This window comes from Galeopterus variegatus, unplaced genomic scaffold (assembly GCF_000696425.1).
Source record: "Galeopterus variegatus unplaced genomic scaffold, G_variegatus-3.0.2 Scaffold4801, whole genome shotgun sequence".
Classification (NCBI taxonomy): Eukaryota; Metazoa; Chordata; class Mammalia; order Dermoptera; family Cynocephalidae; genus Galeopterus; species Galeopterus variegatus.
In genome coordinates, this window is record NW_007730912.1 from 63,430 (window position 1) to 89,644 (window position 26,215).

Genomic DNA, 26,215 nt, shown 5'->3' on the forward strand with positions numbered 1-26,215 from the left:
CTGGTCCGGTACGGGCGCGACACTGAGGGTTGCGATCCGTTGCCGGTCACGAAAAAAGACAAAAAGGAAAAAAAAAAAAAGAGAGAGAGAGAAAAGGAGAATTTATATTGATAAAAAACAGACTCAATAATAAAGATGTAAAAATAATGATTTCTCTGAATTATGTGATTCATGAGTCAAAAATAAATGAGAGAAATAGAAGCAGAGTTGTACCAGAGAATTATCAGAGGATTTGGATACTATAAACTGTCATAATTTTATTAATATACAGTTCACATTTTCAAATGTCAGTGGAGGATTTATAGAATTTGCTATACTGGTTTAAGAAAAACATAACCAAAAATAAAAGTCAAGCAGAAAATAATTTACAACAGATAAGTTTTACAAACTCAGAAAAACTAAGATCTCATGATCAAGATATTGATTTCTAGCGTGAACTGCTGGTATCTCTCCCCAAGATGAGTCCCTAAGATACTGACAAAATTGAGGGGAGGGGTCTGTTGGGTTGGTAGGTGGCTTGGAGTAGAAGTTAATCCAGTATCACTGTGGGAAAATAAAACAGGAAATGAATTGTTGGATTTCTGTTCTTGCTAACCTGCTTTTCCTCTTCCTCCACTGCCATTGTCTTAAAATAAATAGTGCCTTACCCTACATTTCTTAAAATTCAAATCAGTGTTCTGGCTGTCCTCCAGAATAAAATCTAGGGCATTGCTTATTTGAATCTATTTGTGAGGAACTGGGAAAATTCTATGGAGACTACCCTACCCCTTCTGCTCCAAACTCACAGGGATAGTAAAATACAATTACAAACTAAGGAGTGTTCCAGAGATTGATGCTCTGACCTAAGGAGTTGTGTTGAAAAGTAGAGAGTAATTATGGTTTAACTAATGCCTGGAACTTTTCACCTTTGAGCTAGTCTGCTCTCCACTATCCCTAGTTTATTGGCTGTTCATTGCCGGACAAGTGTGGTTGATAATGCCAGGAAAAAAATAAACTCAGTCACATAACAAAACATTGGAAGAGCACAACTATTTCAAAGAAAAAATAGCAGAGGGTATCAGATTCCAACAGAAGCAAAAACATTAGGACAAATGAATTGATAAATTTAGCCTAATTTATGTAATAGAATTAGGCTAATTAATGTAATTAATGTAATAGAAAGTATAAAAAGGTATTACCAATAAGAATAAGAAAGCATTAAGAAAACCAAGCAGAAAGTTTAGGTGTGAAACATAAAATAGTTAAAGTAAAAAATAAAACAGATGAGATTTAGAAATGATATAATTTAGGGAACTGTAGTGGATTGAATTATGTCCCCCCAAAACTCATTGAGGCTTGAATTGTGTTCCCCAAGTTTTATGTATTAGACACTTAGCACCCACTCCGACTGTCAGGAGGGTGGGAAATCCTGCTGTTGTAATTGAAAGGTGGAGCCTTGGAGAGATGATTGGATTCTAGGACCATGCCCTAGTGAATTGATTAAAAATGGTGGTCAGGGGCATGGTTCTGAGGGCTTTAAAAGAAGAGGAGAGTCTGTCTTTCTCTCTCTTTCTGCTTCCACCATCTTTCAATGTGAGACCCCTGAGTCACTGTCGCCATCACCAGATGGGCTTTGGACTTCCCAGCCTCAGAAACTGTAAGCAATACATTTCATTTTCTTTATAAATTACCCAGTTCAGTGTACTTTGTTATAAGCAACAAAAACGAACTAATACCGTAATGAAAACTAGATTTAGAAAAATATCTTAAGGGTCGAGCCTGTGGCTCACTCGGGAGAGTGCAGCGCTGGGAGTGCGGCGGCACTCCCGCCGTGGGTTCGGATCCTACATAGGGATGACCGGTGCGCTCACAGCGCTCACTGGCTGAGCGTGGTGCGGCCAGTCTCAAAAAGGACAAAAAAAAAAAAAAAGAAAAATATCTTAAAAGGAAAAAGGAGAGGACAGATAAATAGGGGGAAAAAGTTTAAGGCAAAATGAAAATTAAAAGAACTCAGATAGATAAGAGCAGCTCAAACAAGAGTGAAAAAAATGGAGAGAGGAAAATATTTGAAAAATAGTTGAGATCCATTTCCCAGAATTAAAAGACTGACATCAGATTTAAAGGACCCATAGAGCATCACAAAAGAGAATAAGGAAAACCCGATGTACACATAATGAACTGAAATATAAGACTATAAAAAGAGAAACTGTAAAAGCCAACAGAAAGAAAGAAAGCAGGCTATATATGTAGAACAAGAATCAGCTCAACATCAGAATATTCATCAGCAACACTTGGATGCAAGATAACTTGGAATTTTATGTTCAAAGTATTGATGGAAGAGAACGTAAACCTAGAATTTTCTGTCCAGCCAAACTATCATTCAAATAAGAGGAGATGATAAAATTTCCTTAGGCATATAAGTGCTGTAAAGATTTTTATTAAAAGGCCCACATTGAAAACAATTTTGAATAAGTGTTTAAATAAAATGTAAGACAAGATATTTTTGAAGGGAAAAGTGATCTCATACCTTGGTAGGGTTGATTGTTATTCTTACAAAATGATAAAACTAAAAAAGAGAAAATAATATCCATTACTAAGATATAAAAGTTAATACCAACATAAATAGGTTGGCAGAGGTTGGCAAGATCAAAGAATATGAATGCATACTAAAGTTCTTGTCTTATTAGAAGAAGATATATATTGGGCCGGCCCGGTGGCGCACTGCTACAGTGCGCCGCTTGGGAGTGTGGCAGCGCTCCCGCCGAGGGTTCGGATCCCACATACAGACCAGTTCCCGCTCACTGGCTGAGCGAGGTGCGGGCGCAACGCCGAGGGTTGCGATCCCATTGCCGGTCCTGGTCCGGTACAGGCACGACACTGAGGGTTGCGATCCGTTGCTGGACACGAAAAAAGACAAAAAAAAAGACAAAAAAAAGAAGAAGAAGATATAGAGAGAGAGAGATGTATACATATAAGATTTATTTTATTTTATTTTTATTTTTTATTTTTTTTATTTATTTTTTAAAAGATGACCGATAAGGGGATCTTAACCCTTGACTTGGTGTTGTCAGCATCAAGCTCTCCCAAGTGAGCTAACCGGCCATCCCTATATAGGGATCTGAACCTGTGGCCTTGGTGTTATCAGCACCACACTCTCCCGAGTGAGCCACAGGCCAGCCCCCAGATTTTTTTTTTTTTAAGTCTTAAAAAATACAGTGGGACAAACTGGAATGTAAAATTAAGATGACAGAAATAGGTTTAAGTATGTCAATAAATACAATAAATCTAACTAGACTAACAACTCAAAATTTTAAAAATTTGGCAGATTGGGATAAAGAAATCTCAGTATTTTCTAGAATAGAAGACACACCTAAAGCATAGGGACACAGCAAGGTTGAAAATAAAAGGATTAAAAAGATGCCAACCAAAATAAAAAGACAAGAAGCATTATTGGGGATGGTGAGAGCTGTAAATATTAGTAGAAGATTGAGCACCAAGGAGCTATAGCCATTTTTAACATGTGTGCATCTGATAGAATCATATGAAGCAAACATTGGTAAACTCAAATAAATGAGTTTATTTGAATCAAGAAACTTGTAAAAAAATGCAGAGAATTTGTAAGTTCTCCATCTAAAGAGAGATTTCAACAGACAAATCAGCAAGGATATAGAACACAGCAAGTTGGTCCTAAATAACATATATCGGATCCTGTATCCAACAATTAGAAAATATTTTTTTTCAAGCACACATGAATATGTACAAAAAGTAATACTGTTTAGGCTCAGATGCTGATTTAACTAATTTAACTCAGTTAAATTTTACACTTGATCTTAGCGAAAAGGCTGAGAAGTGATAGACCCAGTTAAATTTTAAATAGCTCTTGTGCGGACAATGATTTCTAACTACAGAGGAAGTAACAGAAGTTACTAACAAAAAGTTTTTTAACTATTGCATATTTGGAAATCAAAAATTAAACTACTAAATAATTCAAGAATTAAAGAAAAAAATGATAATGAAAACTACAAATACTTGGAACAGAATGATGGACACACCCACAAAAACGTGAGGTGTTAAAGAGTAGGATTTAAGGGAAATTCTGGTCAGAAAACAAGAAAATCTTTAAATCAGTGAGCTAGGTGCCCATCTTAAATTAGAAAAAGAACAATAGAATAAACCTAAATTAGAAGAAATAAATAATGAAAACAGGGGCACCAGTCAGCGAAATATATAACATACAAAGCTGAAAGTTGCCTCTTTTGAAAAAAGTAAAATAAATCTGTGGCAAGACTGATCAAGAAAAGATGACACAAAATTATGAAGGAAGATAGAATAATTGCAGGTAGAGATTGAACCATTAGTAAATATGCTAGCAATTTTGAAAACTTAGATGAAATGGATAAATTACAGGAAAACTATAACAAGAACTGACTTAGAAATCAAAATGTAGCTCTGGTTAAAGAAATATTCACACAAGGGAAACAAAATGCCCAAATGGTTTTGCTGACAAACTTTCTCCAAACTCTAAAGAAATAAATTCCAAATTATTCAGATTCCCAAGCAGTATAAAAAGGGAACAATCCCATAATTCATTCTACAAAACTAATATAACTTGATATTTAGTCCAGAAAATTACATAGCAAAAATGGAAAATTGGGGCCGGCCCGGTGGCGCACTGGAGAGTGCGCCGCTTGGGAGCGCAGCGGCGCTCCCGCCGAGGGTTCGGATCCCACATACAGACCGGTTCCCGCTCACTGGCTGAGCGAGGTGCGGGAGCAACGCCGAGGGTTGCAATCCCGTTGCCGGTCCCCGGTCCGGTACGGGGGCAACACTGAGGGTTGCGATCCGTTGCCGGACACGGAAAAAGACAAAAGACAAAAAAAAAAAAAAAAAAAAATGGAAAATTGGGTTTGTTTCATTCATGAATATATACACAAAAATCCTAATGACACTATTAGCAAATTCGGTGATGCATGAAAAGGTCATATATCATGACTAAGATAGGTTCATGCTAGATAGTTGAGGAAATTTTTAAAATCCACAAATGTTCTGCTCCAAACTCTCCCTTCTGTAATTTGTGATGCTCACATAGTGGGGAGTGGGGATAGGGTGACATTTAAACCACTGCTCTGATTTTCCATCTGGCTTCTTTTTAGTTTTTTCCAGTAGTGGTTAGTAAAAGTCACCATGCCCTAACAAACCCCAACCCTTTTCCTATATTCCTTAGCCTATGGCATGGTTGCTACTTCCTGCAGTTATGACTTTGTGTTACCATACTTTTTTCTTTTATGCTTTTCATCTTTCAATAAATAACCAATTACTTATTTTAAATTATCTTCACTAAAACAATTAGTGTGGTTTCTCTTGATTGAAAAAATAAATCTTCAAGGGTAATGTACCATTTTAACACAATAAAAAAGAAAACAGATCAACAGATGGAGAAAAAGCTTTTGATAAAATTCAGTAACAGTTCATCAAGAAAAAGGCCTTTGGAAATTATGATTAGAAGGAATTTCCAATTGAGTACTTAAAAAAAAAAAAATCCTAAAGGAAACATCATCCTAAATGAGAAATGTAAGAGCTATTCCATTTAAAATTAAAGAGATGAGATGCCCACACATATTATTTCTATTTATATTGGTGGTTTCTAGCCAGTGTAGCAAGATAAGGAAAAGAAATGTAAAGTCATAAGAATTAGAAAGGAAAAAATGAAAATGTAATTGTGTCATTTATATACAAAACTCAGAGATTCTAAAAACAAAATATTAGAATAAGTGAAAATTAGTAACTTACTGTGTCATAAAAGTCTCAACAAATTTCATAGGTTCAAGTTACACAGAACATGTTATCACAGTAGAATTAAGCTGGATACCAGTAACAAGTGGTAACTAGAAAATTTCCAAATGTTTGATGTTTAAGTGATATACTTCTCAGTGAAAGAAAAATTCACCATTAGAAAATATTTTGGACTGAGTGGTAATGAAAAGATTACATATCAAAACATGTAGATTTCCTGTGCTAAGAGAAGTTTATAGCCTTAAATGTATCTCTTGGAAAAGACTGATGTAAGTATTCATCTCAAGAAGTTAGAGAAAGAACAACATGAATTAAACTCAAAGGAAGCAGATCAGAGTGGATATTAGTAAAATTGGAAACATGTATGAGGTTACCTCAAAAAGTTCATGGAAAGAGTCATATTATTTTTTAATTCTATTTTTCCATGAACTTTCTTTTTTTTTTTTTTGTCCTTTTTGAGACCGGCCACACCGTGCTCAGCCAGTGAGCGCACCGGCCATCCCTATATAGGATCCAAACCCACGGTGGGAGCGCTGCTGCGCTCCCAGCGCCACACTCTCCCAAGTGCGCCAAAGGCTCAGCCCAGAAAACCCAATTCTTAAAAATTGGCAAAAGATTTTGAATAGGCATGGCTTCAAAAGGATATATGGCAAATAAGCATGTGAAAAACTGGGATTTTGAATGATATGCTAAACCTATATGATCCTTCTGATTCCAGTGGGTTTTAAAGTAATTTTTAAGTTCAAAGTAACTTATTTTAATAAAAGCAATTTCAGATCTTTGTTTTGCTGCTCATCCTCTTAGAAGATCCTGTTCTTTGTAGCCCAGTGTCTTGGATCCTTACCCATCCACGTGAACGCCTTATCTGCCTGGCAGATGGACACAGGTGGGCAGGTGGATGGTGTGTCTACAGTGAGGAGGCTGTTGGCATCTCAACCTAGGAATAATGAACTGGCAAGAAGGGCTATTCTGGACTGTGGCAAGGTCACTTGTGAGCTTTCCCAAAGCTGCATTTTTATAGACTGCTTTAAGGGGAAAATTAAATGAAATGGAAGCAGGCATCTGTAATGGGCCATATGAAAAGCCTTGTATTTTCAGTTCTGATTTACCATCTGCCATTAGGAGTGAGACTAACATTTCCTAACAGAATAACTTGAAGATAGCTAAAGAACTGTTTGTGGGGAAGGATGTAGTGGGTTCCTATGAAAGAGTTTTCACCCAAGGCTATCATTTGAGGATAGGTTCAAAATGGTATTTAGAAAAGGAGTTTTTATGTAGGGGAAGGAAAATTTCAGGTCAGTAATAGGGAGATAAAGTGAAAAAGTCTGAACCTGGGAAAAGAGGCTTCTTTCCTTAACTGTATGGAAAAATTCACAGGAGAGAGTGCTAGAAGATGGTCAGAACACAATTATTTCTTAATGTGTCTTGTATTATATACCCATCTGCCTAACTCAGCTTCAACTAAATATGCTCAGCAAACCAAAAGGGATTCAGTTCTACCTACCATTTCTCCCCACCCTAGTATCCCCAGTTTCATCCCTTTGAGTGAATGCACATTAAAAGAAACTTGTGAAAAATAATATAAGAATAAAGGGTTTCCCAGTCAGTGACAGAAGTGAAATGAATTATTCAGATTGCAAGCAAGTGAGTGGTAGTGGCTTTGTAAGACATCCTTGAGTAAGAAATTAAAGACTTAATTGATTGAGCTAATTAGATCTTAGTGAACTAATCAATAAGATTACCACATACCATAAAAGTAATTGGTCTTTTTCTTACACATGAAAACAAATGTCTTATAGGAACCACACATTATAGGATTCCAACTTCACTGGGACAAGAAACACACTAAAGAAAACTGCTGAAGCCTGTACTGGTATAAATGCAGATGACAGGAATGTGACATGTCATAGGCCATTAACTCAGTTCTTGTTTCTCAAAACAAATCCTGAAGCACTGCCCGCAGAAATACTTCTCTGCCTAGCAGAGCTCCATCCCAGCTCCAGGCCAGGAGGTGTTGTACCACAGTCCCTCAAGCCTGGTCAGTTACTTTGAACTAATTAGTCGATTGTCCACAGGGTTGTAAACATAAAACATATATAAAAAACAATTTGAGTGATTTTAGGAATTTTCAAGGGTAATTTTGACTATGTCTAATATGTGAATAATTTGTGATACCACCACACAAAAATGTGGAACCAGGTTTGGTTACATCACTCTTCAACAGATTTTCAGCATTCTAAGATGATAGAGTGCCTGTTGGGAATTTCTTCTAGGGATTTCAGAAGAAATTCAGAAATCCAGCTCATCCATTTACACGCTTGGTTCTCTTTTCCCATTTTGACCTCTAAAATAACATTTCTACAGGTAGAAAAAGTGTTAAATCATTTACCTGCAGATAATGCTCCTTCTGAGGTTTTTCTTTTAGGCTTAAATAAATATGAAGGTTTTTATCTGTTTAGAATATGAAGGAGTACCTGTAGGATTTTTCCTTTTTGTATAAATACCTCCTTTGATCAAAGCACTAGGTCGTAAACTATAAGCCTTGCCATTGTTTCTGGTAAAAGCAAGGGCAGAAAGTAACATTATGAGGTATATTGCCATTTTAGTATTCATCAAACCATTTTTCTTAATTGTGTCCAGCAGCTATTTCATGTAATAAAATGTCTGTTGTTTGGCTGTTGCATTTCAGGACAATTTGAGTAGAACATATTCTTTTCTTTTTAAAGTTAGAGCACACTAAACTCTCATGAAGCAACAAATTTTATCTTTTTTATTTTTGGCAGCCGGCTGGTACCAGGGATCCCTTGAGCTTGGTGTTATCAGTACCATACTCTACTGATTGAGCTAACCATTTAGCTTGTTGAACCTGCTGTTTTGGGGCTTTTGTGAGCCCCTTAAGTGACAAACTATGCTGGTTTTTTTATTTATTTTCCTTAAGATTCAAGGACTTGTCCTGTTCACAGTATATTTTTCTTATGCAAACATTATAGTTGTGATAGGACTGCAGGAGCAGAACCAGAAAAGAAGAGTATCCTCCAGAGAGACATTATGATTCAATAGGGAAAGCCTCTGTATAGCCTCCTACATCCTCCTCGTTCTTGGTCCAAAGGCTGTATTTGTTGTAAACCCAAGCCAAATGTAAATCAATATTCATGTATTTTAAATTAATTATCAACTCTTCCAACGTGTAAATGAGACTGCATTGGGATTCTGAAAATCTCATAATTATTTTGGAGAAAGAACTTTCTATTTTCCATTAGAAAATCTCCTTTCCTTACACTTAGATATCTGATATCACCCTGCTAGTATATGTTTAAAGTATGATTCTGAGAATCAGAATATATCTACTTAATTCTTATATAGTCAGATTCTTTGTTTGAAGTTATTGCTCCTCTTATAGGTTAAGTGCCTTACTGGATTAAATGTGTATAAATTACTTTGGTAAGATGTGCAAATATAAAACGGTTAGAAGAGGAGAACTGAATTTTAGATGGTTTTGATGACTGTTTAGGAAGCAGTATCGCTGGAGCACCCTTTCAGTGCTATGAAACAAGAACAGCAGAGAAAATGGATTGAAGACTTGAATAAGCAAATAGAAGATGACCGGCAAAGAAAAATAGAGGAAAAAATTATATATTCAAAGGTAACTTATGAGGTTTTATGGCTATAAAGGGAAAAAATAATAATTTCAGTCTTCAGTCATGTAAACTTACAAGTATTCTTAAACTGCTTGACAAGACCTGAGTATTCAAATTATTCCACATTTGCCCATGTGAACCTTTTTTTATTGAATACATTTATTGTGATTTTGCATAGCTTCTTTCAACTAATTTTTTAGAATTCTTTGAATTTCTCATGTTTTCCAAGCTAGTTATCTAAATATATAAGGACTCAAAGCAAAATACAATTTTGTTAATTTTTATTATATTTATTCTACTCTTAGTTTTAGAAACCATGTTCAAGTGTCATTTAGGATTTTATGTGAGAATAATTGGAAAAATTCTCAGAAATTCTTATTTGTCATGACTAGGGTGAAGAACATGACAGATGGGCAATGCATTTTGATTCGTTAAAGAGTTATCCTGATTCTCGGTCTCAACTGTCCTCTCAGTCAGCACCCAAACAAGCAGGGTACTTCTATATCTCTCCTGACACTCAAGAGCTGACTGATAACAGCAGTGTTTATATACCTACGACTGGAAGCCATGTAGAACCTTCAGAGGAAGAGCACATAGCAAAACCTGTTAGGGATGTGGCTATAGCAAACAGTCAAAAAACTAAGTAAGTTCATTCTTAAGTATTTATTGATTTTGAAGAAAGTCTGTGTGCTTTAGTAGGATTGTTTTGTCTAATTGGTTTCAGGTTTGGTATTGTTCTTTGGCATAGAAATATTAGTGGATTTATCCCAAGCAAAAATGATTTAGCTTGTTGAACCTGCTGTTTTGGGGCTTTTGATTAGCTAATGTATGTATCTTGCCAGCTTTCTCCGCTCTATGACTGCTCTCTTGGACCCAGCTCAGATTGAGGAACGAGACAGACGGCGACAAAAACAGTTAGAACATCAGGTATTCCACTGTAAAACATTGTTCTTTGCCTTAATAAGTGATAGTCATGGCTAACATATACCCAGGTAAATGGAAATTAAAATTCCAGTATAAACTTACAGCAGGAGTGGTCCTGTCCAATCCTCTGATGAATCCAGTCCCTATCCCAACTGGCATTACAATGTTAGAATTATGCTTATACTGAGAACCAGTAACTCATACAGGTTGAGCATTCCTTACCTGAAATGCTTGGAACCAGAAGTGTATTGGATTTCACATTTTGGAATATTTACATTATACTTACTGGTTCAGCATCCCTAATATGAAAATCTGAAATCTGAAATGCTTCAATGAGCATTTCCTTTGAGCATCGTGTCGGCAATGCTCAAAAAGTTTTAGATTTTGGAGCATTTGGGATTTTAAATTTTCGGATTAGGGATGTTCAGCTTGTATTACAGCCCCCTGCCTTCCAATAGAAAAGGTCTTTACTATATAAATTGTGTATATGAATTTGTACTGTCTTAGGTTAGTATTGGATATTTTCTTATCAATTTATCCTGAATTCTATTCAGGATGAGAATTAGTTCTTAGGGAATTGAAGCAGAATTATGATTAAGAAATCTAGCAGATAATAAAAGAAAGGAGGCTAAGATTAAAACTCTCACAATTTTAGTCCACCACTAAAGGGACTTAAATGTCTGAATAATTCTTTAAAACCTTTGATATATGAAGAATTCGGAATAGTTAATGTTACTATTAATTCAGTTCAGTGAGCAGACATTTATAGAGCATCTGCTACTTACCAGGCACTATGCTAAGCACAGAAATTTATTTCTTCAGTTGTTTCTTATAAGTTCTGCTAACAGCCCTTCTGGGGTTGAAGAAAAAGCATACAGAACTTGACTGGACAAGTGGGAGATGGGAGAACCATATTGGAAATTTTACAATTTAACCTTACTCATCTATATAATACTTTCTGTATACTGACAAAACATTTTATTCTAGAGTCATCAAACAAATGCCTTATGGATTTTTATTTGTGACAGTGATTTATGTGATTGTTTATGATTAGAAAGCCATCACTGCTCAGGTAGAAGAGAAGCGGAGGAAGAAGCAACTAGAAGCAGAGCAAAGAAAGAAGGAGGAACAAGAAGAGGAGCATCGCTTAGCACGGGAGCGGGAAGAGATGCAGAAACAGTATGAAGGAGACATACTTAAGCAAAAACAAAAGGAAGTAGGTACTTATATTCTAACTTTAACATTTTAGAATAAAAATGGATATACTTTTAAAGGAAAAATAACCAGAAGTTGAACATTTGCATATATATTGAAATTACAAAGCTATATGTAGAAACATTAAAACTTTGCATTAAAAAAGTCAGGAAAGTAAGGGAAATGCTTAAGCTTTTATTATATATCACATGGTATAGTTTACACGTGCTGTATGTATTGCTTTGACTTTTTCTTTCTGCTAATGAGGAGGTCAAGGTGAAAAGCACAAAGCAAGTGTTACCCATGTATTTGATTTTGATCTACTCCCAGATGCTAGGGATAACTATGCTTAATTTCTAAGCAATGATGATTATAATTATTCTAGGTATGTTAAGAGAAATGATTGGCCTTTCTGTCATCCACTTTTGAACAGCAGCATGTATCTGCAGAGTGACTGGCAGGGAATGATATAGTTTGTGACTTAGAGATTTCCTCTGTGCTAAATAATAGCCTTTTTAAAAAGGCTAGCATAATTCTTATATTAAATGGTGCAGACAAGATAGGTATGGTGGTGTCAAGTGCCATCTTTGAACTGATCTGACAAAGAGCAAATCATACAGTGACGTTCAGTTGCCAAAATTTAAGGGTTTAAAGAGTAGAGCAGAGACTGTCTGCATTTTTTGTCTTTTCTTTGGCGACCTTCACTAGAAAAATAGCTGGTAAAGGGACACGTGGTCTGGGTTCTGATTTCATTGAGTTGAATAGGATAAGCCAGCTACACCTTCTGATAACCATGTATGCAAGAAAGTCAAAGTATAATTTGCTTCAACTGCAAGAGTTGGACATAAACCTTGTGTTTTACCTTTTAACATCTATTTTCAATCTTAATATAATCGTGGTGGAATTGACCATCAGTTTTAAAAACTGAAAACTATTAGTATGAACTTAAAATGGGTAAAAAGAGTTCTTATATTTATGATTTAATGTATCTGTATTAAAAATGTTAAAACGTAAGCTCCAAAAGGGCAGGAAACCAATCTTAATATAATCGTGGTGGAATTGACCATCAGTTTTAAAAACTGAAAACTATTAGTATGAACTTAAAATGGGTAAAAAGAGTTCTTACATTTATGATTTAATGTATCTGTATTAAAAATGTTAAAACGTAAGCTCCAAAAGGGCAGGAAATTTGCCCTGTTGATTCTTCTACCTCTAGTATCTACACCAGTGCCTGACACATAAAAGTTTAGAAAATATTTACTGAGAAAATAGGCAAGTTTGTACAACGGTACTTCAAAAAGTTCATAGAAAAATAGAATTAAAAGATAATACAAACCTTTCCATGAACTTTTTGAAGATCCCTTGTATGCACTTCATAATTATATTTGATAACTTTGTACACATCAATATTTACAGGAAATGATGACTCTCAAGACAAATGAGCTATTTCAGACAATGCAGAGAGCCCAGGAACTGGCTCACAGACTGAAACAAGAACAGAGAATCAGAGAATTGGCTCAAAAGGGACATGATACTTCTAGATTGATTAAAAATCTTGGTGGTAAGTGCTTAATCAGAATTTTATTTATAATATTTTTTGAATAAGACTTTAAATAATATCCTATTTTAATACCATTGATACACGTAACCAAAAATTTTTTTTAAAATTTCAGACCTTAAACTAATCTAACTTTACAAACAGCAGTGCCTATTTTATTTGGGAAATTGCCTTAAAAGTAGAACTAAATAATGTAACACTTTTTGTTGGTATCTTTTCATATAAATTATATGTTGTTCACAGTAATCCTTTAACATAGGTAATCGTATACCCATTTTTATAAAGAAAATAATTATTATTCAGTTTCCCTAAATTCAGTAAGGGATAAGAATGCAAGTAACTTTTTGTAAGAAAATTTAGACTAGCCCTTCTACATTTTCATTGCAGTATTCATTCTGATTGATTAAAGTCTTATAGTCTTGTATTTAGTTGCTGCTATACATAGTTTCTATTAACTGTCATTTTTTTTGTTTCCTTAAGTGTCATTTTATCAAATAATTTATTTCTTGTTGCCAGTTGATACAATACAAGTAGAATATAATGCATCTGCTAACAACATTTCAAATTCAGGACATAACTCTGATGAAGTCAGTGTTAAAATGAATACATGTACCAATTCTGCGTCTTCTCCCAAGAAGGATACTGGTGTGCAAACAGGTATTTATGTAGAAATTGTAATGTGATTTAAAATTTAATGAAAGTCACAATTAAAGCAATTAGACTTAAGTTCAAAATTATATGCTATTCGTGGGAATGTAAATTAGTACAGCTATTATGGGAAACTGTATGAGGTTTCCTCAAAAAACTAAAAATAGAACTACCATATATGATTGAGCAGTCCCACTGCTGGGTATTTATCTAACGGAATGGAAGTCAGCATACCAAAGAGATATTTCCACCCCCATGTCCATTGACAGATGATTGGGTAAAGAAAATACAGTGTATATACACAATAAACTACTACTTGGCCATTAAAAAAGAATGAAATTCTGTCATTTGTGGCAACATGGATGAGCCTGGATGACATTAAATGAAATAAGTCAGACATAGAAAGATACATACTGCATACTCTCACTCATATGTGGGAGCTAAAAATAAGTTGAACTTCTCAAAGCAAAGAGTAGAATTGTGGTTACTAGAGGATGGAAAGGGGAGAGAGGGAAGGGAGGGATAGTGAGAGGTTGGTTAATGAGCACCAAATTACAGCTAGATAGTTCTAGTGTTACACAGTAGTGCTAGGCATCTATAATTAACAATTTATTGTATGTTCTCAAATAGCTAGAGGATAGGAGCTCAAATGTTCTCATCACAAAGAAACAATAAATTTTTGCAGTGATGAATTTGCTAACTACTCTGATTTGATCATTATACATTGTATACATGTATTAAAATATAATTCTGTACCCCATAAATATGTACAACCACCATGTTTCAATTTAAAAATATATATTAAAAAAATTAAAGAAATTTGAGGTTTTCTTGAGATGCAAGTCACATACCGTAAGATTTACACTTCTAAAGGGTACAGTTCAGTGTATTTTTTTAGTATATTCAGAGCTGTGTAACCATCACAGTCAATTTTAGAACATTTTCATCAGTCTAAAAAGAAACCCCGCACCCATCAGCAGCCACTTTCTTTTTCTCTTCTCTACTCCAGTTAACCTTCTGTTTCTGAGTATTTGCTTGCTCTGGACATTTCATATCATTATAATCATATCATGGCCTTTTGTCTTTCTTCTTTCACCTAGCATATTTTAAGATTCATGCATGTTGTAGCATGTATAAATACTTCATTTCTTTTTATCACTGAGTAATATTCCATTGTATGGACCTACCATTTATTCATTCATGAGTTAATGAACATTTGGATTGGGTTATTTCTGCTTTTTGGTTGTTATGAACTTTAATGTAGAAGTGTTTATGTGGACATGTTTTCAGTTTTCTTGGTAGACAGAATTGCTGAGTCATATGGTTAACTCTTATGTTTAGCATTGAGAAATAACCAAATTGTTCTTCAAAGTAACTGTACTATTTTACATTCCCACCAGCAACGTATGAGGGTTCTGATTTCTCTATATTTTGCCAAAACTTGTTCTTCTAGTGATAGTGAAGTTGTATCTTATGTGGTTTTGATTGGCATTTCCTCAGTGACTGATGATACTAAGCATCTTTTCATGTGCTGGTTTTAAATTTTTTAAATAGATGTAATGTCCGTGTTGTGTTGGGTATCATTATCATAGGTCTCCACGCTTATTATGAGTCCCTTCAGCCCTCTACCTGTCTCAGAAATCTTTTTTATTTTTATTTTTAAAACTTCTAATCTTTTCACCTTACACTTTTTATACTAGTTACCAGTGGACCCTCCTGTCAGTGTTTGTGGTCCTTGAGGATCCTTTGGTAATTTAAGTGACAAAAACTAATTTAGCTGGACATAATATGAGATATTTCCCAAGCCTCACGAGTTGGATAGCCTCAAACCCAAAATGTCTTAAGGAAATCATTCTCCTAACATAGCACTATTTTCTGCAAATTAATTTTTGATTCTACTTCAATACACCAAATTAGCCCCATCATATAAAGTGAATGGTGTTAGTGTCTGTGTGGCATTGTGGGTATGCTTGGTGCCACTGAAATGGAGGTTTTAGATATTGGAACCCTTGTGTGCTGTTGATAGGAATGAAAAATGGTGCAGCTGCTATAGAAAACAGTATGGTAGTTCCTCAAAAAATTTAAAATAGAATAACCATATGATTCAGCAATTCCACTTCTGGGTATATACCCAAAAGAACTGACAGTAAGATCTCAAAGATATTTAGACACCTGTGTTCACAGCAGCATTGTTTACAACGGCCAAAAGATGGAAGCAACCCAAGAGTCAATGGACAGATGAATGGATAAATACAAAATGTGATATATACATATAATGGAATATTGTTCATAACTAAAAAAAGTAAGGGAATTTTGACATATGCCACAACATGGATGAACCTTGAGGACATTATGCTAAGTGAGTAAGCCAGTCACAAAAAGACAAATATTAAATGATTCCACTTATATGCAGTATGGAGGATAGTCAATTCATAGAAACAGAGTAGAATGGTGATGCCCGTGGCAGTGGGGAGGAGATGGGGAGGCGTGCTTTAATGGGTATAGAGTTTGTTTTGAAAATTAAAAAACGTCTTGGAAACAATGTCTTTGGGAAAAGTAAGTTTTGTTACTATATATATTTTGCTACAATTTTTTAAAAAATGAATCACTTGAAACTTTTTTTTAAAGATGACTTAAATACAGGAATATTTACCAGTGCAGAATCACACTGTGGATCAGTAATAGAGAGGGAAATTATAAACTCTTCATCTCCTGAGATTTCAGCAGAATTTAATGGACAGTTTAACAGTATGAAAAACAAGCAAGAACTAAGTCAGGATAAAAGAGCCAACTTGGAAAAAGAAAGTGATTGGTATAATGACCAGTATAATCAGATCACAAGAACAGAGAAACAGACAAAACACACGAAGAAATGTCCTAAAAGGCCTGATTGGAATATAAATAAGCCACTCAAGAGGTATATCCCAGCATCAGAAAAGTACCCTAAACAGCTTCAAAAACAAAGAGAAGAAAAAAAAGTAAGAAGGCAAATGGAACTGCTTCATTTGGTTGAAAGAAATAATCCTGGACACCTCTCTCAGAATAGAGGCACTTCACCAGAAGCTCATTCATTTCATCAAGAAATGGAGTCAAATTTCAGATGGCATCTAGCCAAAAAGGTAAAGCTCTTCTGTCTTAAAAAAATTATTATAAAAGCATGTATTGATGTTTCCAGATTCAAAACACCCATTCAAAACCCTTGTTTATAGTCCATACAGACAGTAGACACTTTAGGAGATCAGGAATTATTGGATTGGTTTCACCCTGGAAAAATACTAAATGTCTCTAGTCTGTTATCCAGTATGTTATTCAGTTGTTATCCTCAAGATTATTTCAACTAAAAGTATTTGTGGGGACATGTGGAAATCCTATACACTCTTTTCTGCATTTATCTACCCATCTTTTAGGAAGAAGAGCCTCTGAAAATTAAGTCATTCAGCAAGGAAAGGTACGTTAAATGTTAGATTAGTTCCATAGCTACTTAGTGCTTTCTGTGTGAGACAAAAGAGGAACAAAACATCTGCTCAAAATCTAGTCGAGATGAGGCACGAGTAAATGAAGACAGTACAGGTTGAGCATCCCTAATGTGAAAATCTGAAATGTTCTGAGCGTCAACATGACAACTGGAAAATTCCACACCTGACCTCATGTGTCTTATGCACAAAATTATTTAAAATACTGTATAAAATTACTTTCAGGCTATTTGTATAAGGTGTATATGAAACATACATGAATTTTGTGTTCAGACTTGGGTCCGATCCCCAAGATATCTCATTGTGTACATGCAAATATTCCAAAATCTGAAACACTTCTGGTCCCAACCATTTCAGATAAGGGATTAGGGATACTCAACCTGTAATAGGGTAACCTGTAATAGGGTATAACTTTCAGGTGAGGGATAGAAGTTAAGTGATAGGTTGGCATTTTAGCTAGAGCTTTAAGGCTCAAGTTGGACTGGGTCTAGGCAGGAATGTGAGTGACATTTTCTATTATCTACAGACTTAGTGAAGCAGTTTGGATTTTCCAGGTGTTTTAAACAGGGCATTCTGCTTGGATTGAGGTAGGAGGGAAGAAATGACTGACAAAAGACTGTTAATTTCAGTTAATTAGTGGGAGATTTAAAACTGTTGGAATTTTTATTGTGTGTCTGTGTGAACGAGCTAGTAAAAACTCAATTTAATCCCATTCTGATGCCCTGTTTTATGAAAAGGTATAGAACTCAGGCTTCTACATAAAATATTCCAGGTGTTACAGGTACATTTATAATTGAAATGTGATTAAAGAGTAGATGTGGTTAATTTAAAATACACAATTTTGTATTAAACCTTCTTAATCTGTAATTGTGCTTTTTTTTAAAAAAAAAAAATTAGGTCTCAGTCATCACCAGTTCCAGCAGTGAAAAACAGTACTCAACAAACTCAGACAAATACATTACATTTACCACTAAAAAACAGTAACTGTGAAAGACAGAATCTGATCTCAGGAGATAGTCAAACAGAATCATCACGTGGGATTTCTGAACCACCCCATTTTATTCCCTATGTCCGAACAAATGAGATCTACTGCTTTGATCCAGATGCACCATTGTCTAAGCCTTCAAGCCAAGACCCTCCGTACCAAAATTCACAGGGTAAGTATACGTATTCTGCCTGTAAAAACTGAAAATCAGTGTGAACACCCAATCCTAACATCAGCATTCTAGAAAATGTCCTACAAGGTTTGCCCCAGGAGCAATGGAAAGAATCTCTTTCAAGAGTCAATTATTAAAGTTTTTACTGAACATTTTGCTTGGTGCTTTACTTAGGATATAAATTTATTAGTGAATCCTGAGAATACTGTAGCATAGAGCGGTACCATATTTCTAGAAATGTATGTGACTTTTGTCAATTTCATCTGGCTTCAGACTATGACCAAGAAAGACAGCTGTTTGACTCTGGCCATGTCAGGGATCCACTTCTTAATCCTAACTTGGTCAAAAACAGGGATCGACAGCAAGCAATCCTTAAGGGACTGTCAGAACTGAGACAGGTATGAGCTTTTTCAGGTAATATAGATGTGACTGTTCTTTATGTGTGCTAAGTGTTTTAAGTGCCTCGTTGATCATCCCAGTTTATAAGATTAACATATAGGAACAATCTTGATTGGAAGTAAAACAGGACTTGCTTTGGATTTGTTTTCACATTGCCATCTTTGATACTGTATCTTTCCATTTAAAATCATGAGACAGCTCTAATATTAAGACAATTTTATTGAATAAAAAAATGCATACATTGAACAGTAAAACATGATAAGACCCTAAAACCAAAGACAAAAAATACACAATTATGCTTTAATAAATTCTTAGCACTGTGGCTCACACTTCTTCAAAATTTGTTGGCAGTGTTAGAACAGAATATTGATGTCTGTCCCAAAGACTATTATCCAGTATGAAATTATATGTATCAGCTTACTCACCAGACTACTATTTCTCAAACCAATTATTATAACTTCTCATTTTCTTGCTGTCTTATTAAATAGGGAAAAATAGGCTGTGCCCTTTTCCACATCCAGACATTTACCAATGCCCCTCCAGGTGTTACTTACTTACCCGCTTTCCATTTCTAGAAAGAGCTAGAAAAATCCCCACCTTTACCCTTCTTTGTTTTTTTCCCCTTTGCCCATTTAAATACAAGCTAACACAGGGTTACTAAGAAAGTATCCTTTAGGTTTTTAATGCTAGCTTCAGTTAAGATTTTACATAAATTTTCCTTTAAAGTGACAAATGGAGGGCAAGAGGAATATTATGTATGCATTCACCCATCAATATAAGGCCCAGTCTTATTTCAGCAGGGCCCTCGTATCATAGCCACTAAGGTTAGCACAAGTCAAGGTAAACACTGGATAGTAAGGGAGATTCCTTCAGTGTGTCTCCACCATTTTAAGAGTACTTGGGGAGAGGGGAAAGGGACGATTCTTAGCCTCATAGTTTGAGAGACCCGATTGCTGTTGGTTTTTATGCTAAAAATATAATCTTACAAATATATAATAGCTACATAATACCAAAATGAGAAAGTTTAGTGCAAGAATTACTGAAAAAAAGTTTTGAGTGCTAAAAATCCAGTAGGACAAAGATAAAGCTTAGATATGGCCATATAACATAGGAATAATTTGCAAGTTTACTGTACACCTTACTAACATATCGATGTGATTTCAGGGCCTTCTCCAGAAGCAAAAGGAGTTGGAAACTAATCTCATGCCTTTAGCTGCAAATCAAGAAGAGAATTTTAGTTCTTCGTTTTAAATGTAGAAACCAGTCCTTCACATTTGATTTGTGTCTTCCAGATTATGAAATGCATTTTTCAGATAACCTAGATTTTTTTTAATGCTCATTAAAAAACTTGTACTTTATATAGTAAAATTCTATTTTTTTTAATATACAATAAAACACTTTTGTAAAAGCTTAGTAAAAAAATTTTTTTCTGTCAGTTTGGGTATTAAAGTCCTAGAAAACACATTTCTACTTACCTTAAGAGGTTCCTGACCTGTTAACAATGTTTTCACACTTTTTATGTAACTTACAAATCTAAATACCAACTCATGCATTATGTTCTATAGAATGTCCTTTTGAGGTGTCAAAGGCCTATTTGACTACTTAACCCATCTAGACTAATTTTTACTAAAATAATCCAAATTCAATTTTGGCCCCTATTAAATTTTTCTTTTCTCTGAATCCTATTTTTATGACATTCACTGTAGAAACTGCAATTTTCAAAAATATTTACAAGCTTGCATTAGTAATGGAGACACAGTTATTACCAATAAGGCTTGGAATCTGTGACCTTCAAAAGTTTCTAGCATAGCACTAAAGCGCTTAACATGGTAATACTAATTAAGACAGTTCAAAAACATCCATTTTTGTAAGACTACCAATTAGTTTGTTCCAAATTATTCAATGCCTTGCCTATCTTTTGAAATATGAAATTGAATTTTGTTTAACAAAGAATCACATAAGCACTGAAAATTATAATTATCAAATACACTCAAAAAGTTGACCAAGATTTTAGTGACAGGCTACCTGAGAATAAAAAATAATGCTGCTTGATAGTAAGTCCTATGTATAGTTTATTTACGTAAATGAAACTGCACTGTTAGATAAATCTTGAGGTACTGAGCCAAAATTCTGTAAATATTAACATCACTGGCTTATACCTGTGTAAAAACACTATACAAAAACAAAGTAAATACAATAGTTGATTATTCATTTCAGCAAAAGTAGTTGTTTGTATCATCTGACATTAGAGGAAGAAAAGTAAAGCCACTGCTGTTTACCATCTTTCTCCAAACAACTAATTTTACATAAAAAGCAGGCTTCATTTGAAGCCCAGGTACAGGTGACACACAAACTTAAAACTTAAAAGTGCCAATATGAGATAATCCAAGTACAATATGTTAAAAATATATATATATATTTATTTCAATTTTCAGATGCTTCAACTGTTACAGGCCATCATGATTTAAATAAGAAAAAAAAAAAAAACATTGAGAAAGGACAAGAAACCTCTTGTTTAGAGAACGAAATATAAATTGTTAATTCACTTTTAAGAAACAAAGTCCACAAGCAACCTATAAAAAAAAAAAACATTGAGAAAGGACAAGAAACCTCTTGTTTAGAGAATGAAATATAAATTGTTAATTCACTTTTAAGAAACAAAGTCCACAAGCAACCTATAAAAAAAAAAGTTACTATAATTATTTCTCTTTTGAAAATGGCCTGGAAGAATCATTTTTTCCCCAACTTAATGGAGATGGAGATTTATCTCTATCCAAGCTTTGAGTATAAGCAGATAAAAGGTAATTTTCATTTTCTTGAGACTGACTTGATGAAAGTGCATATGGTGTCCCCAAAAATGTCTGATGAGTGAGAACATTAAAATGACTAAACTGATGGGACATATTTAATGGACTGTGATAGACCTGAAAGTTACTATATGAATCTTGTTCTGCTGAATTGCTGTTCTCTCCTTCGGAGCATACCATATCAACAGAAGCTCTCTCTTCAGAATCAATTTGATAAGTCTTATCTTCTAATAAACTTTTTTGCACGTCAAAAGATAACTGCAACTCAATTTGAAAATTCTTTTTTTGATCTGTTCCATGTGATCCTTTGGTCTCTTTCGCCAATATTTCTGAAGGAAAATTGCTGCATACTTCTATTTGTGAGATTTCATCCCCTGAATCCAGAGACATATCCTCTTCATCCTTTTCATCGTTTTCTAAAAGAGCTACATTTAAAAAACAAAAAGTCCTCCTCTATTGAAATACACAATTTGTTTAAGTTTTAAAATTATACACTACTCACACAATATAATGCGTCAGGGTCTGCAAGTCCACAATCCCTTAAAGCTTGGTCTTCTGCCACAAGTTCACTTAGTCACAACACTCACACTAGATGTGAATGTCCAGATACTCCGATGCTAAAAGCTTCTGCGAAATGTGTTCACGTTTAATGTTGGGAAATCCCAACTCCCAGCTCCAAAGGGGTTAATGTCAAAACAGCATCTAAAGTTATACGGTAATTCAGTATTTGACAAGACAAATATGAAATAAAATTTCTGACATCTAGCTTCACTGGATTACTAAACTGGTTAGTTCTACTGAATGTTCGATCATCGCTGCTTTTCATCAAAAACAAAAGTAAGTACACATCTTTCATTTTACATAAAACCTGGAACCAAAGCAGAGGCCATCTCACAGAAGACTAAGTCTATGATATCCCTACTATCTTGGAATTAAATTGCTTTATACATCTTGGGAGATGTAGGAGCCCAATACTAAATCCTCATATCTGGTTTCCTACTTTTTTCTGCTGACAACAGCAGCCAATAAAGCTTACATATCCTAAAAGAGAAAATGCTACTCTATAGTATGCATAGTCTATAAGTAACTCTAATAACCTGTAATGACTACAGTATAATAAATGAGCAGATCCTGTGCATGCTAAGTATCAGAATGATAAACCAATGCCTTGAAATACTTCCCCTAAGGCTGTTTTCAGTGGTTTCGAAATAGGCATTTCATTATGTGATAAAGCAAAACCATTCCTCTTTTTCTGTCTGCCTTAAAGAAAATGAAAGCTACTGAAAAGTTACCTGACTGCGACTCAAGATTCTCATTAGCACCAGGCAGCGGAAGGTTTTCTTCTGTGACTGAGTTGTGATAGCCCACGAGATTTTTAAAGTTTTGCATAAAGTCTTCAGCAGTTGCAACCACTATTCCATTATCTGTATAACTGGAAAGCACCTTTATGCTTTTCTCTAAATTAAAAAACAAAGTTTCATGTATAAGACAGTTGAAAATACATGGACAAATGATGATGCCTGCCCCCAGCCCTCACAAAATCTTTTCCTCCACGTTTCCAGAATCATAGCTGAACAATCAACACCCATCACACAGCCCCACAAAATCCTTTTATCCACATTCCTATTTTCGCAGTAGAAAGCTTAAGAGTGCTCTCTTTACCTGTTAAAAAGACTATGTGTCGCTGCTGTATGTTCTGAGCCTGAAGTCTGATAAGGCAATCCAATTCTGGAGCGTTTCGAGTTTGTGAATCACAATTGTGGTATGACAAAATTTCAACCAGGTGTTTCTTCTGATAGATATTCAGAAGTGTCAGCAGGCTTAGAGCTTTAGCATTCAATCTGTGAAATTAAGCAGATCATTATCTAGATGCACACTTCTAAAATTTAGTATAGAAAATTTTGCCTTAGATTAAAACCATAATTTCTCAATTGAAGCAACTAATGACAACTGCTCTGCTTTGGTTATTGCCTGATGCAAGGGTGCTTCTTCAGAGAGAGGGAGAGCAGGAATTGTGCAACCTACATCTAAGTCTAGGGGTTTTTTGGCACAAGGCTTGAGGGCCAGCAGTTCGGTTTAGGCTAAAATCTCAACCATTCTACTTAATAAATTACAGTTATCTTTAGTTTTACTAATTTCAAACTTTAATGAAGGATATGAAAGGGCAAAAATTATAAATCCTCCTAAAAATAACACAATACATGGCTCTAAGTGCTTTCTATATACTGCAAGACACAAGGCAACAAGTGGTAGACATTACTGGTTGCTGTCAGAAAGATGAGGGTACCAATAACTTTGGGCAAGTTACACCTCGGGTCTCAGTATTGTTATATAAATATAAAACTTGCCCTCTGCCTACTTCACAGGCTTTGAAGATGAACAAATTTTAAAAATGAATTGCTACAAAAAGCTAAACACTTAAATTATTCAAGCCTGAATTTCCTGAAGAGTGTACCACGGAATATCAATAGGTATTATAAGGAATGAGTTCTGTGGTCTAAGTTTAGGAAACACTGACACAATGTACAACAGAATTCTTAGAGTTTCTCAGATCCTTTAATGTATACACTTTACGGACTCTCTACTAGTAGAATATAGTATCCCAACTCATCTGATTACCATAATCATTTGTGGAACATTTCAAGTGACTAGCACTCCAAGGATCACACTTTGAGAAGTGACTTCCAGCCATATTAAAAATCATAAGTGTGGGTATGTGTGTACATATATGTATAAACACTCGATACATATACACACGTATATGTGCGTATATTTATATATAATTTTTTATAAAATACATACGTATATGTATCTATCTATCTATCTATCTATATATATATATAAATGTCCTAATCACAAATCCCTCTACCAGATCAAGATTATTCCTTGTCCAAGTATGTGTGACTTTATTAGCTACCGAAGTATGAACTGGGAGAGGGTCTGATCCATTTGGCACATACAGTTCAGTAAAAAAATAAAAGAATGGTCATTCCATTTTGATTATTATTCTAAACCCACAAGTGGCAAAGATTAAATCAATTGCACCTATACATATAACTAGAACTTCACCAAATATCTATCTAAACATGAATACCACTTCCTCCTAAAAAGGATAAATTAATTCAGTATCTAGAATCCCTTATAGTTGACTATGGACATCTGTGAAAACTAAGCAGCATCCATAATCTGGGAAAAGAAATTTTGTGAGAACAATGTTAAAATCAACAAGCATCATAAAGTTATTTTCCAAGTCTTACCTGCCCTGTTCCTTTAGTTTTTTCTGAAACTTACAGTGGACTTTCCATTGCCATTTTCCTTCTGGAGTACTAAGTTCCTCAAGGAATGTCAAAAAATTTTTAAGGTTCTCTGTTAGAGATAATGAAGTTCGATTTTAATTCAATAAATAAGTCACTCCACAAGTGAATTATGTAAGAAATGCTTGTCATGTTATGTAGAAACACTTATTTTCCTATGTACCATTTTCACTCTTTTATCCCCCTCTGAGAGACAGAAATCTATATATCCTTAAAGCTCTAAGAGCATAACATTTACACTAAAAATGAAGATCATGTTGATGACAATAACAATACCAGAAGTGATCCAAGTGTAGCAGGTGCAGCAAGCCTTGCTTTATACCACACTTAAAAGAATGGAAATAAATTTGAGGTAATAAAACTCAGGAAGATTGAAATGTGTTATCTATAAACGGCAGAATAGATGTATAATACATTAAAAAGTATGAGTCACGTGTTGTTATAGTTTTTCACTAAAAATCTAAAAAAAAACAAATTACATCCTCAAAAGAAAGTGTAAATCTTACCAATTGTCACCAAGTCTGGATTTAGAATTGATTCGTCAGACACAATAAAACCTCCAGATACAAATAATTCATTGTATGTATGATTTTTAACATCATCCAGGCTATCAACACCAGCAAAACTAACGCAGGAGAGTTTTTTCAAAGTCACCAAGCCAGGTACCTATTTAAATGCCAAAATAAAAATAGAAATAAGGATGGATAAGGGGGTGAAATAAGACTCAAGTGTGAAGTAACCTACAAGAAAAGTCTGACAAAATGCACTATGGCTCATCTATATTAGTGCACTACCTCTGGAAAGCCACACACAAAAATAATATTCCCAACATTATTTCCCAGTATATAAACTAACATTTATGCACTGGGACCTATCGTGAACACCAAGGAAAAGCAGTTTACAGTACACCTGAACACACAAAATGGACAAATGTTAACCTGTCTGGAACCTGTGAGTATATAGAATTCAGATGAGGACAAGAGCCTACATGCTAGAACAGTCAGGAAAGGCCTCAAAAAGCAGTAATACTTGAGGTAGGCTCATAAAACTTGTTGGGGTACTTCCAAATCCAAGAGAAAAGGGGATGGTTTGAGAAAGAAGAGGGGGCACAAATAGGTTTTGCCTGGGACATACAAATGAAGATAAGAATATGAAGAGAGGCAGCAGACCCAGTGGTCTGCTGGAATTCAGTACTTTCATTAGCCTTGACTACTTGAGTGATAGGGAAAATCTGTGATGTGTAGCAATTTAAAATTCTGCAGAGGTATAAACTTGAATCTCACAAGCTGATTCATGGAAGAAGGGTCCGTGTTTTATCTCCTTTAAAGCTT

General features: G+C 34.8%; 2 protein-coding genes across 9 annotated transcripts in view; one reads left to right on the top strand and one right to left on the bottom strand.

Moving 5' to 3' along the window:
• The window catches only part of CCDC66 (coiled-coil domain containing 66), a 41,571-nt gene extending 21,386 nt beyond the window's left edge, over positions 1 to 20,185 (top strand). For both annotated transcript variants that reach the window (XM_008588392.1, XM_008588391.1), the window contains 11 exons: positions 9,284 to 9,415; positions 9,803 to 10,053; positions 10,253 to 10,337; positions 11,389 to 11,550; positions 12,945 to 13,089; positions 13,603 to 13,743; positions 16,363 to 16,853; positions 17,142 to 17,182; positions 18,105 to 18,364; positions 18,638 to 18,762; positions 19,928 to 20,185. In XM_008588392.1, the coding sequence (XP_008586614.1) occupies positions 9,284 to 9,415; positions 9,803 to 10,053; positions 10,253 to 10,337; positions 11,389 to 11,550; positions 12,945 to 13,089; positions 13,603 to 13,743; positions 16,363 to 16,853; positions 17,142 to 17,182; positions 18,105 to 18,364; positions 18,638 to 18,762; positions 19,928 to 20,014 (1,920 nt within the window). In that variant the 3' untranslated portion in view covers positions 20,015 to 20,185. The remainder of the gene's footprint in view (positions 1 to 9,283; positions 9,416 to 9,802; positions 10,054 to 10,252; positions 10,338 to 11,388; positions 11,551 to 12,944; positions 13,090 to 13,602; positions 13,744 to 16,362; positions 16,854 to 17,141; positions 17,183 to 18,104; positions 18,365 to 18,637; positions 18,763 to 19,927) is intronic.
• A 633-nt stretch (positions 20,186 to 20,818) lies between these two features.
• Positions 20,819 to 26,215, bottom strand: part of FAM208A (family with sequence similarity 208, member A) — a 63,294-nt gene continuing 57,897 nt past the window's right edge. For 3 of the 7 annotated variants that reach the window (XM_008588394.1, XM_008588395.1, XM_008588393.1), the window contains 5 exons: positions 25,391 to 25,550; positions 24,828 to 24,936; positions 23,233 to 23,411; positions 22,863 to 23,027; positions 21,345 to 21,995 (listed from right to left, as the gene is read on the bottom strand). In XM_008588394.1, coding sequence (XP_008586616.1) covers positions 21,463 to 21,995; positions 22,863 to 23,027; positions 23,233 to 23,411; positions 24,828 to 24,936; positions 25,391 to 25,550 — 1,146 coding nt within the window. In that variant the 3' untranslated portion in view covers positions 21,345 to 21,462. Of the gene's footprint in view, positions 22,273 to 22,862; positions 23,028 to 23,232; positions 23,412 to 24,827; positions 24,937 to 25,390; positions 25,551 to 26,215 lie in introns of all 7 variants that reach the window. The other 4 variants (XM_008588399.1, XM_008588398.1, XM_008588397.1 and 1 more) reach the window with 2 other exon arrangements.